General features: G+C 29.4%; 11 protein-coding genes across 11 annotated transcripts; 5 read left to right on the forward strand and 6 right to left on the reverse strand. All coding sequences in view use genetic code 6, as the record gives it.

Moving 5' to 3' along the window:
* Positions 1-422: 422 nt before the first annotated feature.
* On the reverse strand, positions 423-1,682 carry SS50377_22158 (Adaptor complexes medium subunit family protein; the record flags this gene model as incomplete). The annotated part of the gene is made up of 1 exon (XM_067906050.1): positions 423-1,682. One exon carries the CDS (start codon positions 1,680-1,682, stop codon positions 423-425), a length of 1,260 nt encoding a protein of 419 aa, XP_067767367.1.
* A 50-nt stretch (positions 1,683-1,732) lies between these two features.
* Positions 1,733-2,959, forward strand: SS50377_22159 (Zinc finger domain-containing protein; the record flags this gene model as incomplete). Its single annotated transcript, XM_067906051.1, has 1 exon — positions 1,733-2,959. The coding sequence occupies one exon, from the start codon at positions 1,733-1,735 to the stop codon at positions 2,957-2,959; it is 1,227 nt and encodes a 408-aa protein (XP_067767368.1).
* A 4-nt stretch (positions 2,960-2,963) lies between these two features.
* Positions 2,964-3,239, reverse strand: SS50377_22160 (uncharacterized protein; the record flags this gene model as incomplete). Its single annotated transcript, XM_067906052.1, has 1 exon — positions 2,964-3,239. One exon carries the CDS (start codon positions 3,237-3,239, stop codon positions 2,964-2,966), a length of 276 nt encoding a protein of 91 aa, XP_067767369.1.
* Positions 3,240-3,534: 295 nt separating this feature from the next.
* Positions 3,535-5,070, reverse strand: SS50377_22161 (uncharacterized protein; the record flags this gene model as incomplete). Its single annotated transcript, XM_067906053.1, has 1 exon — positions 3,535-5,070. One exon carries the CDS (start codon positions 5,068-5,070, stop codon positions 3,535-3,537), a length of 1,536 nt encoding a protein of 511 aa, XP_067767370.1.
* A 128-nt stretch (positions 5,071-5,198) lies between these two features.
* On the forward strand, positions 5,199-7,070 carry SS50377_22162 (Ankyrin repeat-containing protein; the record flags this gene model as incomplete). The annotated part of the gene is made up of 1 exon (XM_067906054.1): positions 5,199-7,070. One exon carries the CDS (start codon positions 5,199-5,201, stop codon positions 7,068-7,070), a length of 1,872 nt encoding a protein of 623 aa, XP_067767371.1.
* Positions 7,071-7,270: 200 nt separating this feature from the next.
* SS50377_22163 (uncharacterized protein) lies at positions 7,271-7,714 on the forward strand (the record flags this gene model as incomplete). The annotated part of the gene is made up of 1 exon (XM_067906055.1): positions 7,271-7,714. One exon carries the CDS (start codon positions 7,271-7,273, stop codon positions 7,712-7,714), a length of 444 nt encoding a protein of 147 aa, XP_067767372.1.
* Positions 7,715-7,818: 104 nt separating this feature from the next.
* On the forward strand, positions 7,819-8,991 carry SS50377_22164 (Cysteine-rich membrane protein 2; the record flags this gene model as incomplete). The annotated part of the gene is made up of 1 exon (XM_067906056.1): positions 7,819-8,991. The coding sequence occupies one exon, from the start codon at positions 7,819-7,821 to the stop codon at positions 8,989-8,991; it is 1,173 nt and encodes a 390-aa protein (XP_067767373.1).
* A 13-nt stretch (positions 8,992-9,004) lies between these two features.
* SS50377_22165 (uncharacterized protein) lies at positions 9,005-9,346 on the reverse strand (the record flags this gene model as incomplete). Its single annotated transcript, XM_067906057.1, has 1 exon — positions 9,005-9,346. The coding sequence occupies one exon, from the start codon at positions 9,344-9,346 to the stop codon at positions 9,005-9,007; it is 342 nt and encodes a 113-aa protein (XP_067767374.1).
* A 55-nt stretch (positions 9,347-9,401) lies between these two features.
* SS50377_22166 (putative FixW protein) lies at positions 9,402-10,214 on the reverse strand (the record flags this gene model as incomplete). The annotated part of the gene is made up of 1 exon (XM_067906058.1): positions 9,402-10,214. The coding sequence occupies one exon, from the start codon at positions 10,212-10,214 to the stop codon at positions 9,402-9,404; it is 813 nt and encodes a 270-aa protein (XP_067767375.1).
* A 576-nt stretch (positions 10,215-10,790) lies between these two features.
* SS50377_22167 (Valine-tRNA ligase) lies at positions 10,791-13,955 on the forward strand (the record flags this gene model as incomplete). The annotated part of the gene is made up of 1 exon (XM_067906059.1): positions 10,791-13,955. One exon carries the CDS (start codon positions 10,791-10,793, stop codon positions 13,953-13,955), a length of 3,165 nt encoding a protein of 1,054 aa, XP_067767376.1.
* Positions 13,956-13,967: 12 nt separating this feature from the next.
* Positions 13,968-14,882, reverse strand: SS50377_22168 (uncharacterized protein; the record flags this gene model as incomplete). Its single annotated transcript, XM_067906060.1, has 1 exon — positions 13,968-14,882. One exon carries the CDS (start codon positions 14,880-14,882, stop codon positions 13,968-13,970), a length of 915 nt encoding a protein of 304 aa, XP_067767377.1.
* Between the last annotated feature and the right edge of the window lie 15 nt (positions 14,883-14,897).

The raw sequence follows: 14,897 nt of genomic DNA on the forward strand, positions 1-14,897 counted from the left end.
TAAATTATAAGTTATTATACGATAATAAATTATCTAAAGTGCAAAACTTTATTATTGAAATATAATATAGTTTAACATGATAATTAGAATTTCTAGGTCAAAGGAAAATAAATTTGGTATAATAAGAGTCTAGGTATTGATACTTAACTATAGTATATTAGTTATTAGAAATTCATTAAAGTTCCTATATATTTTTAAGCAGTTCGTTAAATTAATATCAATATGACTTATTCATTTAAACGCTTTATTACTATAGAAGTAATAGAATATAGTTGTTATCAACAATATGAATATGGCTATAAGTAAGTATATTATTAACAATGGTTAAGGACAAAATATATTTATCATTCAAAAATGAATCCAAAAGTAATGATAAGTGCAGTCTTCAAAAAATAATTAATATCCTAATAATCTTATAAATATCATATTACTTCTACTTAAACTTTTTCAACATCGCTTACCCATAAAGTTTATACTTTATTTTAGGCATTTATAAACTGCATATCTTTTACATAAACACCACTTAGAGAATAATTTTCAATCTTATAGCTGCATATTGTATATGGTAATTTAGATATTGATTCGGTAAATTTAACAGTAATTTCGCCTTATTTTTAGGATTCTGAAATTTACCATAGCAAAAGCTACTATCGATCTGTATAATTTAGTGAAACTGTGCCGTTACTGGATGTATTAGAAACAACTTGATAATTAGCCAAATAAATTTTTATTTTTAATTAAGATAGTTTAGGAGTACCAAACACATCTGATTTTTTCATTTCAGAAATATTATATGTAATTTTATAGTCATACCCTTAATTATCTAAATTTTAAAATACTCTAAAAGTGATCGGAAGAGATTATTTTTATAAGCAAGAAGAATATTAGCAAATATTTTATACTCCGTCCTTAGGTACAAAAACTAGTTTTTGACTGTTATTAAATTATACGGAAGAAATATTTTCGTATAATCGAACATTACTCATATTTCTAATATCAATATTACACTAAGGAGATGCACTGACTTCAGTCTAAGCAGATATATTACCTACTAAACATGCTGATTTAACAATACCATCTTCAGATTATATTAAATGAACACGCTCTGCAATTGTAATCAGTTATTTATTTAAGATATAAACGATATTTTTATTTCTATAGTTGCAACTATAATCATATTATAAATCGATTTTATCATTGTTTAGGACATATCGAGTGGTTGATGGTGAATTTTATGTTTTTGGTACAATAAAATTAATAATACTTTCAACAGAGGAACCAAAGTTAGTTGCCATAGGAATCAGTTTGTGAAGTATATTTGATTCTTGAAAATTAGGATAACCATTTTATGTTAGTTGATTTATAATTTAAAATACTAGATAGTCATTTTTTATAATATCATTAACGTTACATATAGAATAAGTTTCAAGATGCTAAAAAATGTGAATTATAAATTCGAATAAGAATGCTTAATTGTTATCTGATTTAGCTAGAATAATAACAAAATAATCTACTTTTTACTCCCATAAAATTATATGATCTCTAAACCATGTTATATTATCGTATTCTTATGTTTACATTGCCAATAAAAATTCCTATATAAGTAGCCGCTATTTCTATGCTTAAAATTCCTTTTGAACTAAAATCTACGAATCTGACGTACAATAAATTGAATTAAACATTTTATTTATAATATTATTTATAATATAATACTATATCAACACTATTAATAATGAAACGCTCTTTTTCACCATAAAATTATACGAAAGTATAAATAGCTAAGCTATTCAAGCTGAAACCAGGCACTACTGACCGTTTTGATATAAGAAATAGGCTTATCTTGCGTGAGTATATTTCTGACACTATCGGTGAAGATCAAGTTAATTCTATTAATACCGAAAATCCGATATACTCATTCCCCACAGCTTTTTATAATGATATTGATCCAGTTCGCACGATTTTGCATGATTTCCATAACTCCTAGGCTTACACCCCAAATTGGCTCTATACAACACCCGCAGACGAAATTGTTTTTGAGATTTACCACATTTCCGAGGCGGTGGGTTGTGCTCATTATCTTGCAAATTGTACTTTCGGGTGTAAAAAATGTGAAAACTTATACGGCTGTAAGTACTGCCATGATGGAGTTGAGGACCACACATTTTGCCTATCGGAAATTTGCTGCAGAGACTGCAAGAAATTATAAAATTTCAGCTCAAAATGTTAATTTTGCGATCTCAAGTTCGGAGAAGTTTCATGCTAGCCATGTAGTTTTATATGCCACATTGGAACTGATATAAAACCTTTTTTTCACTGCAATGAATGTGGACACTGCAGAGTTGGAAAATAGGATGATTTTATTCATTGTAAAAAGTGCAAACGTTGTATTGGAAAGGAGGAAGTGCTAAGTCATATTTGCAAAGAGTTAGGGACGTGTAGTATTTGTTTAGACGAAATTGAGCAAAGCAATAAAGGCTTCCTGATGCCAAACTGTGGACATGCGATTCATGGGCATTGTATGGACTAACTGCGTGGAATTAGCTGCCCGGTTTGTCGTAAAACGCTTTTGGATGACAATCGAATCGAACAAATTAAGTATAAGATGTAGGCCGACAGAGGCAAGAAGATCACACCAGAAATATTTTGTAAAGGCCAATGCTGGGATTGCATGGAGATGTTTGTTTCACCAGTTGCTGGAGTAATTTGCTAAAAGTGTAGGTTCGTAAATTGTGAGCGTTAAGATCAGGCGTCAAAGGATGAATACACTGCTTATAAAAATAAATTTAAAAATTTTTTCGAAATTGATAGAGTTGTAGGTATAGAGGAGGCACTTTAAATGGTTGATGGCGAAGATATTTTGAATTACACACAAAATAATAGAGACAACAATTTAATTTTCCACTTATATAATAGAATTAATGATATGATTGCAAGTAGAGGAGTTGAAAGTGAAAAATGATATATCATTAAACTTTCCATTTACTTTATTGTTTTGGTTTGACAACCATTTCAACTTTTTAAGTAAAGTTTTCTATGCATACATCAGAAAATTAAATAGACACAATGGTGTCTTTTTTAATTTAAATTGTGCTAAATACTTAGTTATCTGATGTAATACAGTTTACCATTACTATAGATACCGGTGTATAGGCTTATAATATACCTGATATCGATGTTGTATTTGTTGTAACAAATACAGCTTCGCCTGTTGATTGTTATAAATACTAGTCTGGTTACATTTAGTCGAATGATAATATTTATATATAATATAGTATTAAATATCTTAATAATGAAAATAATGGTCTTGAATTTAAGTAAAAAACGAAGTAAGAATGCATTAAGATCTGATTTAGGATATTTTTTAGAATATTATGGTTAGATATAAAGGCTAGATATAATAAGATCTTCTAATTCTTGTTATGCTATTGCCTAATTTATTAACTGCAATGCAATGGCTGAATTATAAGCAAACCAAATAGTATTTTAAGGAAAAAATTTATTATTTAAAGAATATAAGTGAAATTTATTACGAACTCACCAAGGTAAATCTCTTACCATTTCCATATCTTTTTCTTTTGCTACAATTTTCATAGTCTACTCAATAGGAACTTTAGCATAAACAATTTTATTTGCTTCAGGAACAACACGAACAATATCTTTTGGAACCGATTGTACTGTTCTCTAGTTAATGGTTTGCCCACAAAAAGTTTTCGGAGCAATATGATCAAATCTTTTCAACGTGGTTTTTAGAAGTTCTTTGGGAATCATTTTTTCTGCTTCTCTACGTTCATTCCATGTAGTAGAAAATCCAGATACTTGGCGATCAGGGTTAGGATTTTTCTACCAATCACCCAATGGTTCTGGCTGATACCCTCTTTTAAAATCATGCCTGATAGGATAGCACTCTGCACCAGGACCTGGCAGTCTTCCAACAACTTCAGGGCAACATGAAAACTCATGAGCATGAAGATTTGAACCAGCTACTGGAATAATTCTTGGGTCTGTTCCTTTAGGATATGTCTTCTTAATAACTAGTTCAGATGCTGCTGGAACATAAGGTGGAGGATCTAAATCTGTTGGTCTTTCTAAAATTGGTACTTTTTTAAGATAACCCGTCTAATAACCTGGACATTATGGGTGTTATGCATCAGATTTAAAGAAGTCAGGATTTTTATAAGTTTGGCTAATTGAGGGTGGTTTCGGGTATCTATCTTTTGCCTAAATATTATGATATTCTTAACCTATTTAATCCGATGCAAAATCAGTTGATTTTTAATTAAAATTATAATCTCTCGTCATAGTCTCTTTCCATTTATTTGCAGAAGTTAATTCTTCAATTTTAGTTTTCTACCCCCGCTTTGCCGAACAATCATCTGTTAGGGTATTATCAATAATAGTATCTCTATAACCATATTTAAATTTCTTCTTCCATTCTTTTTCTTCTTTGTATCCAATAATATCATCAGTTCGCATATTATCAGTTTTCACATAGTCACGAGAATTCCAAAGTTACTAACGATATGGAACTGTATGCGAAAGTCCCTCCATTGACATTTCTTCAGCTCCTTTCCAATCATACCTAGTATTGAGCATATCACATTTTTATCTTTCCAATTATTTTTTGTGTCTGACTATATCTGTAACATCAAGCATTTAGTCTTTTTCTCTTGGGTTTACAGCTACCTCAACTTTTCGCTAGTATGATATATCACTACAATCTGTAATATTCTTCAGTGTATGCTCCCGAATATGACCAAGATTGGTGTTAATTAATTTTGACTTATGTGTTAGCCCTTAAATATCAGTAATATCATGGGCAAAATTATATTTCATTGGCGTTTCTTCCGGCTGAATTGTTTAATATGATGCTAATTTATACCTAGGCTCATTAGGATCTACATGTCTCTTAATAATACACTAATGTGGGCGAGGCCCATTTTCAATTATATCTCTAGAATCAGTAGTATGATCAGGCCTAGACTTTGAGGGATTGATATTCGGATGTGATATTTATGGGTTACTGGATATAACACTATGGTACATACCTTGTGGTGATTATGGCGCCGTCATTGCTTATATTGCGGAATGAATAAAATGGCGCGAATAATTTCATGCTATTTTAATATATTATATTAAGTATATACTTTGTTTATATATAATTTTTATATTTAATATAAGTATCTCTTAGAATTTAAAAAATGAATATTTAATGGTTTGAACTAATTTCATAAAAATCACCAGATATTTAAGCCGTAAGGAAATTATCATTGGCATTTGGAAAGTAATTTAATGATAATAATAAGACCGCATTAATGGTTATAGCTGGAATTAAAAATTCTCCTATATTTAGAATTCTTTTATAGAAAGAACGTGGAATTGCAAACACATATAATTTTACTGCGCTACATTAGGCATGTATTATCGGAGAATTAAATTATGTTTCTTCACTTCATTAAGAGGCTGATTTTTCGCTAACGTAGTATTTTTCATTATGTTATAAGTCTGAGTACCCTATTCATGTAGCAGCTCGGAATAATCACTATAAAATTGCAGGTGATCTTTTATATGATTCAAAGTCTAGTGGATTTACAGAAAATTTTTTAAAAGCGGCATAAAATATCTAATGTAAACTTGAGAAGAATACAGATTCGGCAGGAAGAACTTAGTTGATGTATATTGCTATGAATAAAGACTATAATACTGATAACATAATATTTTTTGGATAATAGTAAGGAATTATTGATGATTCCGGGCTGTCTGCTTTAATGTATGCTACATTATGTAATAATATATAATTTGTTAAATTTGCAATAGATAATTTACCAAAGGAATTAAAGTTATAGACAACAGATCATTTGAACTAAGCCCCGCCGGGCACAACGGCATTAATGTTTGCTGTTATCTATGATTATACTGAAATAGTAGATTTGTTGAAATTTTCTGAGATAGAAATTTAAAATGAAAACCAAATGACAGCATAAGAAATTTGTACTAATTAAAATATATTAATAAGCCTTAATAAGTTAAATCCAGTTAATAAAATATAATATAATCGTAGGATAAGTTTAGATAGAAATTTAAAATGTTTAAATGAGTTTTATAAATCAGATATTAAGATCAGTAAATTATAGTTTTCTGGAATTTAGACATTGAAAACTTTTGATTCTCATATGTCTTCAATTTCTTCTCCTTTAACATCCAGAATAAGTCCCTCAGCTAATGAAGTTTTAAAGTAAATATGCGGAATTTTAGGTTGTTAGTCAAGTAACTTAGTTTTCAAAATAAAAGAATAAATATAAACATATAAAGTTGAAATGGAAAACAAAGAGATTCAAGAACGATAAAAAAATTAAGAAGAAAATGAACTATTAGAGCGTTAAACAGAAATTTCAGAGTAATAAAAACAAATATACCGAGATCAGTAGCAATTAGATTATTTAAAAGAAATACTTTTTAAATCTTAAAATTTATAATAAAAAAATCAATGCGAGTAGACATAGGCTGATAACTAAACGAAAGGTATCTCAACAATTTCATTTAAAGGCTAGAATTAGGTTGATTAATAATGTTAAATAACATATTACGAAAAAGAAGCTGAGAGTTAAACTGTCTTATCACTCGATTAGTTTGACAAAATATATGAAGTTTTAACTGAAATTTAGCCAGAAATGGCCAGTATTGATAGAGGTATTGCTAGAACATTTTAAAATTTTAGATAACAGAAACGTAATTTTAGAAATTTTTTAATAAATACTTGTGAATAATTAGATAAAGCTGCTGATTTATAGTTTAAGTTTAAAACTACAAGTAGTGTATTTGAGTAAAATGTTACGGAATAAGAGGAGCATGTAACGTTTGACAATGAACTTTAGTTGAGAGATCTTCTTTCTCCAAAAAGAATAGTTGTAGATGCATAGTCATTATATAACGAAAGAATTAGTCTTATGATAAAGGAGGAATAACTATAAAAAATTATACGTAGTCAAGTTAAATTAGAAAATTAAAGAAATTAACTTTTACTTCAGCTTAGATAGGTAGATAATACTCTTAAAGAAGTGACATAACAGTGATTTTGATTTATATTAGCTTGTTTTTAGTAATAATGGAAGTTTAAATTAATATAATGATCTTTTACTTATATTGATAATCAAACTCCTTCCACAAGATGGACAATCACTCCACTACGTACTACTAAAAGAATTCGCACTAAACTAGACTAACCAAGTAATTTAAAGCCCCTCCACAAAGAGCTATTTTCATATAATCTTAAATGGAAACTGATTTATTTAATGCACCGAGTTTCTGTTCATTTACTAATCGATATATCAAATTTAACGACAAGTAATATATTTCATCGTAATTATTAGCATAAAATCCAGGTATAGTTGTTAGATTGATTTCTGAAAAGTTTGCATCAAATCGTAATTTTGATTAAAATTTTCTAATTATTGGATATTTATAGCTCTATTAACCTGTTACTAGGTCTCTATTTTAGCGGTTTATTGATGAGATATAAAATTTTGACAGATTAGTAGATTAACTAACGTTTTAAATTTGTACAGATAATAATGTTTTACCAACTTAATTAAAGTCTACACTATTTAGAAAAAATGAAAATATTAGAGTTATATAGTATGTTTAGGCAATATGTAATATGATAAGAAATAATAGTCAAACGGAATTACCAAGAATATTGTCAGAATTAATTAAATGAAAATTCATTATTATATATTTATTATAATATATAAAATAACATATTAAATTAATTATTATATAATACAAAGTATAAGTCCTTTCCAAACCCTGTTTTACACTAGAATGTTGATTTTATTATTTTCAATTGACTCGTCTGCCTGTTATAAATGTCTTGAATAAAATAATAATCTTGAGATTTATACCCATTTTTGGTGTGTAACTGATGGTACTTGCAAATCAGTATCAGATATAGAATCATGCTCAAGTTATGAAATGCATGATATGCTTTATGATGCTAACGTTTGTTGTGTAGATATAGCAACAGAAGATTCTTGTTTAAGTGGAAATACTATTAGTTATTGCTTATGGTGTCCTACTCATTTGGTGGATTCCGTTAGCATTACTGGTAAATGTATGTATTCTGGACCTTAAGGCCCTGAGCTAAATTATGATAATGTAAATAAAAATTGCCTTACTGCTCCAGATATATCTTCTAAATGTTCTTAGCTTAATGATTGCCCAACTTGTGCCGAAAATGTTGTATGCGCATTTTGTCCAGTGTAAGGCCGCTGCATCACGAAGTTGTTAGAAGATAAACCATACCCATAGTCATTATATAAATGCTCAGACGGAATGACAACTGTTTGCTGCGATTCATATTCTGATTGTGAAACGTGTGCTTTGAATACTATGTCAATTACTTCTCCTGTATGTGTCTGGTGTGGGGGTGGAAATACCGACAATGAGACACCTTATTGTAGTACTGCAGATAAGGTTTTTGGAAAATGCTCAACAGATATGAATGCATTAGGGGCAAGTTATTGCTCAGACTCATGCTACTTAAAAGGTAAAACATGTACTGAATGCTTAGCACAAAGTGGCTGTATTTGGCTAAGTAATATTAAGCTTAATGACTTCCCTAATTCTCCTCCGATCTAACTTTGTGCTCCGGGTGGTTCCTCAGGACCTAAAGTTTCAACTATTTAATTTACCACATAATTACCATAAAATTATGGATTTGAGGTTGTGACTTTTAATTATTTAACATGTAGTTTAAATGCAAGCTAGTTAAATTCTCTTATTATAAGTTTGTGCATTATCGTTGTACTGGCAATTGTTATAGCTTATTCAGCTACTTTTATTTTAAAGAAAGTACGTTATAATAAATTATTAAAGGCAGCATTACTGGCAGCTCTTTCAGATGAAGATAAGAAAATGGTAGAAGAGGAGCAAGCCTTCGATGTTAATGATTATATGACAACAGTGCAGGAAATCCCCTGGGAGGATGAGATATGAAAAATTAATTATTTCACCAAATTAGATCTAATATTTTTTGAATAAAATCTACCTTTACTTTTGGCATTCGTCGCTCAGGATAGAAACTAATTGAATTTGTGCCTTGGTTTCCTTTTGGAACTGTTCTTAACCAGTTTTCTTACGGCTCAGTTATACCAATGACTGAATTCTAAGACAGTGGAAGTGCTCTGCGAAGCAAGGCTGCTTAAGCAAATAAAGGTTCTGCAAATCTTACTAAAATAAGAGATGAAGACAAAACATGTTGTTGAACTACCTATCCAAATTATAACAATGAATGAATAGCAAGTAAACGCGTTTCATGAGTTAAATTATATACAGCAACCCAACAATCCATAATTTTGATATAAAGTGAAAAATTTATATATAGTTATATAATAATAAATAATTTCTCAATCTCTCATGAAAACTGCCTGTTCATGAATTTTCTAATAAAGCTCCTTGCCCATAAAGCCTTCCCATATCAAGTCACCTTCCATGTCGTATAAAAATCCTCTAGGAATCGCCCCTCCACAATGTTGGAGAAGAGATGGAACAATTCCAGAGCTCTCAATAGCTACTGTAAGATTATGCAAAAAAGGTCTTTTATCAAAGAATTTTTAAACTCTATCTTATCTTTCAGATGTTAGTGCAATAAATTAAATTTCGTTATACCTTAAGGTTAGTTCTGATAGACTCTGTAATGCAGCCTGACATGGTGGGCATGATGTCTAAAAAATTTCGATCAAGCAGGGTATGCCTTATCTATATTCACCGTTAATAATATTAATATCAGTAGGTACCTGATTTTTCTGAACTATAAACTCACCATTTATTACCATCATAGCTTTATTTAAAGCTGGATCCCTAGGATGTCCCTCCCAAATAAGTTCCTGTTACTAATTAAATAAGAATACTACAGGAATTCCAGCAGTTTCCTTTTATTTCAAAAATAACATGAGGCTTTTATCGCCATCTACTGCTACTGATTGATTTTTCATTGAAGGGAACTTTGTAACAAAATTAGACATTTTATCAATATTTTCTGTAGATGCAGAAATCACATTTATTTTTCCTTATTATTCAACCGCTAATTATGAGATAAATGGTATACAGTCATGACATGGTGGACACCATGTAGCAAAAAATTCAAGAAGAATGGGTAAATTAGGGTCAAAAAATGGAGATTTATGAATAAAAATAAATGATTCAAAATTGGGTTTCATTTATAATAATATATCTTTGACCATTACTATTATATACTGATATATAAAATATCGTTTGCTATAATATATACATAATAATAGTTTTAAATATTATTGAAAGTAAATATTCAATATTATCAAAAATGAACAACGTAAATTCATTTTTAACTTTAAATTATGATAATACTAGATACAGAATCTAACAATTACCTTTTCATATTGGTTCTGCTCCACCCTGCTAATTATAAATCTCTTCTTCAACGCCAATAGTATTTTCCATTATTTTTGATGTCTTACAAAAAGCATACTAGGTTGTTGTTTAAGATGATGTTACCATCAACAATGTGGACTTTGAAAAGAATTCTCCTAGAATACCTATTTTCAATGAATCTACAATAATATATAAAAATCTAAATTTCAAAGTTTTAATTAATCAAGTTCCTGATAGTGGTAATGAAGTTAATTTTATAAGAGAATTTAATTATAGAGTTATTGGTTAATGAAATTTGGATGGTTCTTTTATTTTTTTAGAAACTTAAGGTATTAATATATAATTTTACTTAAGTCATTATTTTTCACTCCTTAATTCCATTCCTAATGTCAACAAACGGAAAAGCTCTTAAAAAGTAATAGAAACTTGATTTAGAAGAGAAAGAATTAGTTATTAAATAGGTAGGAAAATCATAAACTACAACTTTATAATCATTTAACTATGATAATGAAACAGTATCAGGTAGTAAAAAAGATATATCTGGATAGTGGCCACCAGCATATAACCCTATGCCAATAGAATAATCCTGGTATGAATATTGGAATTAGAAAGGTTATTTTAAGCCTATTAAATCTGATCATAAGTTTGTCATATTGATACCTCCACCAAACGTTACTGGATCATTACATATTGGTCATGCTCTTACTAATGCTGTTTAAGATGCTTTAGTACGTTATTATCGTGCTTCAGGATACGAAACGTTATGGCTTCCAGGAATGGATCATGCTGGTATTTCTTGCTAAGTGGTTGTAGAAAAAAAATTGGCAAAGGAAAATATAACTAAGTATGATTTAGGGCGTGAAAAATTTGTAGAAAAGATTTGGGAGTGGAAAAATGAGTATGGTAATAAAATTTATAAGTAATTAAAAAAGTTAGGCTCATCGTTAGATTGGGAAAGATCAGTATTTACTTTAGACTCAGAAAGAATAAAAGCCCATGATGAGGCATTTAAAAGATTTTTTGACGATGGACTAATTTATCGTGATAACCGTCTTGTTGGTTGGGATTGTACCTTACAAACAGCTATATCAGATGTTGAAGTTGAATATATGAATGTTACCGGCCCAATTCAATTAGAAATTAATGGGAAAAAGTATCCGTTTGGGAACTTATGGAATTTTGGATATCCAGTTATTCCAGACAGTTTAATATAAAAGGATGACTAAGAAATAGCATAATTTTACGATGAAAATATCACTGAACTGAAAAAAGATGTATTGATTTTTGGAACTACTCGACCTGAGACAATGATTGGTGATTCTGCATTGGCAGTACATCCAGAAGATGAAAGATATACATTATATCATAATAAATTTGTGTATCACCCTATTAGACGTTGTAAAATACCTATTGTAACCGATAATATATTAGTTGATATAAATTTTGGAACCGGTGTTGTCAAAATTACTCCAGCTCATGATCCGAATGATTTCGAAACCGGTAAACGCCATAACTTAGAATTTATCAATATGTTATAAACAAATGGTAACTGCTACGCACCAAATACAGAATTTCACGATGTTCCCAGACTAGATGCTAGAATTTAAATAATTTAATTTTTCACAAAATTAGAACTGTATTAAGGTAAAACACCAAATCCTATGGCAATTGGTTTAAGCTAAAGATCTAGAGATGTAGTAGAACCTATGCTTAAACCATAGTGGTATTTAAACTGTGAATCTATGGCTAAACAAAGCTTACTTGCTGTCGAACAAGGGGATTTAATTATCACACCAAAACAACATGAATAAACATGGAAAAATTATTTGGAAAATATTAGACCGTGGTGTATTTCTAGATAGTTGTGGTGGGGTCATTAAATACCACTTTATAAAGTTTGGATTGAAGGATAATCTGCCCCAGATGGATCAACAATTGATCATTGGGTATTTGGAAGAAATGAGGAGGAAGCTAGGAAAAATGGTATTTAAAAATTGAAATCTTAAAATATTTAGGTTGAAAGAGATTAAGACGTTACTGATACTTGGTTTTCGTCTTCATTATTCCCGTTCTCTGCATTTAACTGGCCAGATAGTAATGAAGATTTCAATAAATATTTCCCTAGTACCGTTTTAGAGACTGGTCATGACATTTTATTCTTTTGGGTAGCAAGAATGGTGATGACATCTTTACACCTGCATAAAAAACTACCTTTTAAAGAAGTATATTTACATGCTATGGTTCGAGACTCAAAAGGTGAGAAAATGTCGAAATCAAAAGGTAATGTTATTGATCCCTTAGATTGTATTTTTGGTATTTCTCTTAAAGATCTTCATGCACGTCTTCGTGAAGGAAATTTATCTGAGAATGAAATTAAATTGGCAGAAAAATTGCAAAAAGCAGAATTTCCAGCTGGTATAGCATAATGTGGAACTGATGCTTTAAGAATGGCTTTATGTCTTTATACTGGAGCAGGTCGGTCAGTTAACTTAGATCTTAATAAAATTATTTCACAAAGAAACTTTTGCAACAAGATTTTTAATTCGGTTAAATATGCTATATAATTTTGCAATATCAATGACGACACTATAGGAGAATTTACATCAATCGAAAAGTTTTTTGAGTATAGCTATCAGAATAAAGCAAGCCTGCGTATTGAAACGAAAGATATTTTACGTAAATTATCTTAAGCGATTTATAAATATAACAAATCTTACCGTTAGAATCTTCTTAATGAAGCATCAGAGGCTGTATTGATATTTTGGTGGGATGAATTTTGTGATAAATTTTTAGAGACTGTCAAACCACTTAATAATGATTTATTCACCAAATAGACATTATTGGCAATTATTGATACGTGTTTACGTCTTATTCACCCATTCATGCCATTTTTGGCAGAAGAAATGTATCAACACTTACCACATTTTAAAGCAGAAAACTTTGATTCAATTATGGTAGCCACTATGCCCAAGGATTGTCACTGGTTTAATTTTGGTGATTATTAAGAATTCATTCAATATGACGAAAAATGCGTTAATATTGATTCTATTTACACAAAAATAAGAACTGATTAGGTATTTGCTATAGGTTCGGAATAGTTTGATGTAGCAATGCATTGTACAAAAGTTATAAGAAGCATTAGAGCATAATATAAGCTTACTAATTAAAAGGTTAAAGTTTTTGTTAATTACTAACTTAATAAAGAGCAGCTTAATATTATTACTATCTTAGGTTAACTTGAATCCATTGAGGTTATCGAGAAAGAAGAAAAAATGCAATATTGTGCTTGTGGTATTGTTAGTGCAGATATAAGTCTTTTTGTCTTTCTTAAAGGTCTAGTAGATTTCTAAAGAGAGTCAGAGTTAAAATAAAAGGAATTGATGAATATTAACGAATAAATTATTAAAACTTAAGTATTAATGGAAGGTGACAATTATTGTAAAATGCCTTAGAAGCTTAAAGATGGATATCAAGTAAAGCTGGCAGATTATCTAAGTAAGAGGAATACATTAGAAGATGTTATATAATAATATTAATAAATGGCAGAGTGACCCAGTATAAATTCACTTCAATGTTATTTACCAACATTTTACTATTCCATGCTTATCCCAAGTAAAATATTAATCTTTAGTAAGTAGACTCCCTGCTAATCCAGCTTCATGTGCGAACATACTTTTTAATATAACATTTCGCTAACAGTCTATAACAACTACCATTCCAATTTAATTTGCAACATATAGGATTAACGCTTCTGTATCTAATTGACTTGATACAATTTTTCCACCAAGAAGTCGTGTGAATATGATTTCTTATTTCTCATTAGCTAAATCCCAAAAGACGATCATACCCTAAGTATCTCCTGTTATAAGATAATTATTCGACTTATCGCAATAAATAGATTAAATCGATCTAGAATGTACAGAATATGTTTAAATATTAATACTATCATAAGTTGTAGGAGAGATTAATGAAATTATTGAGTTAGCATTGATTTGTTATTTAACTAAAACTAACGAATTTTATGATGGTTTTATCTTTGTAAATATTGAAGTATTAATAATATTTTATTTACAAACTTTGTAATTTTCCGAAAATTCAAGTTTAAACAGACTATGAGAGGCTATAAAATATGAATTTAGGCCCTCGTCAAAACAAATAGAGTTAATAGAAGATGTATCAACTTTTGTTGAATGCAATAACTAAAACTAGTCAATCAGTATTCTATATAATAGTAAAGCTGAAGTTAACGTACCAACTATTAAGACATTATTCTAGATATGACATGTTGTAATTTTATCGTTTATAGTGATGCTATGCTGCTGAATATATGAATTTTTAGTTTTCATAAATAAGATCATATCATATTATGAAATTACCAATATAGCATCTTATATGGTAAAAATTACACTAACTCTTATTATTTTATGGCTGAAATGCATTACTTATAACTACTCCATTAAAACTCTTGTTTTGGACATTCTTATTTAATAATT

The sequence above is a fragment of the Spironucleus salmonicida genome, chromosome 2 (genome assembly GCF_000497125.1).
Source record: "Spironucleus salmonicida strain ATCC 50377 chromosome 2, whole genome shotgun sequence".
Lineage (NCBI taxonomy): Eukaryota > Fornicata > Diplomonadida > Hexamitidae > Spironucleus > Spironucleus salmonicida.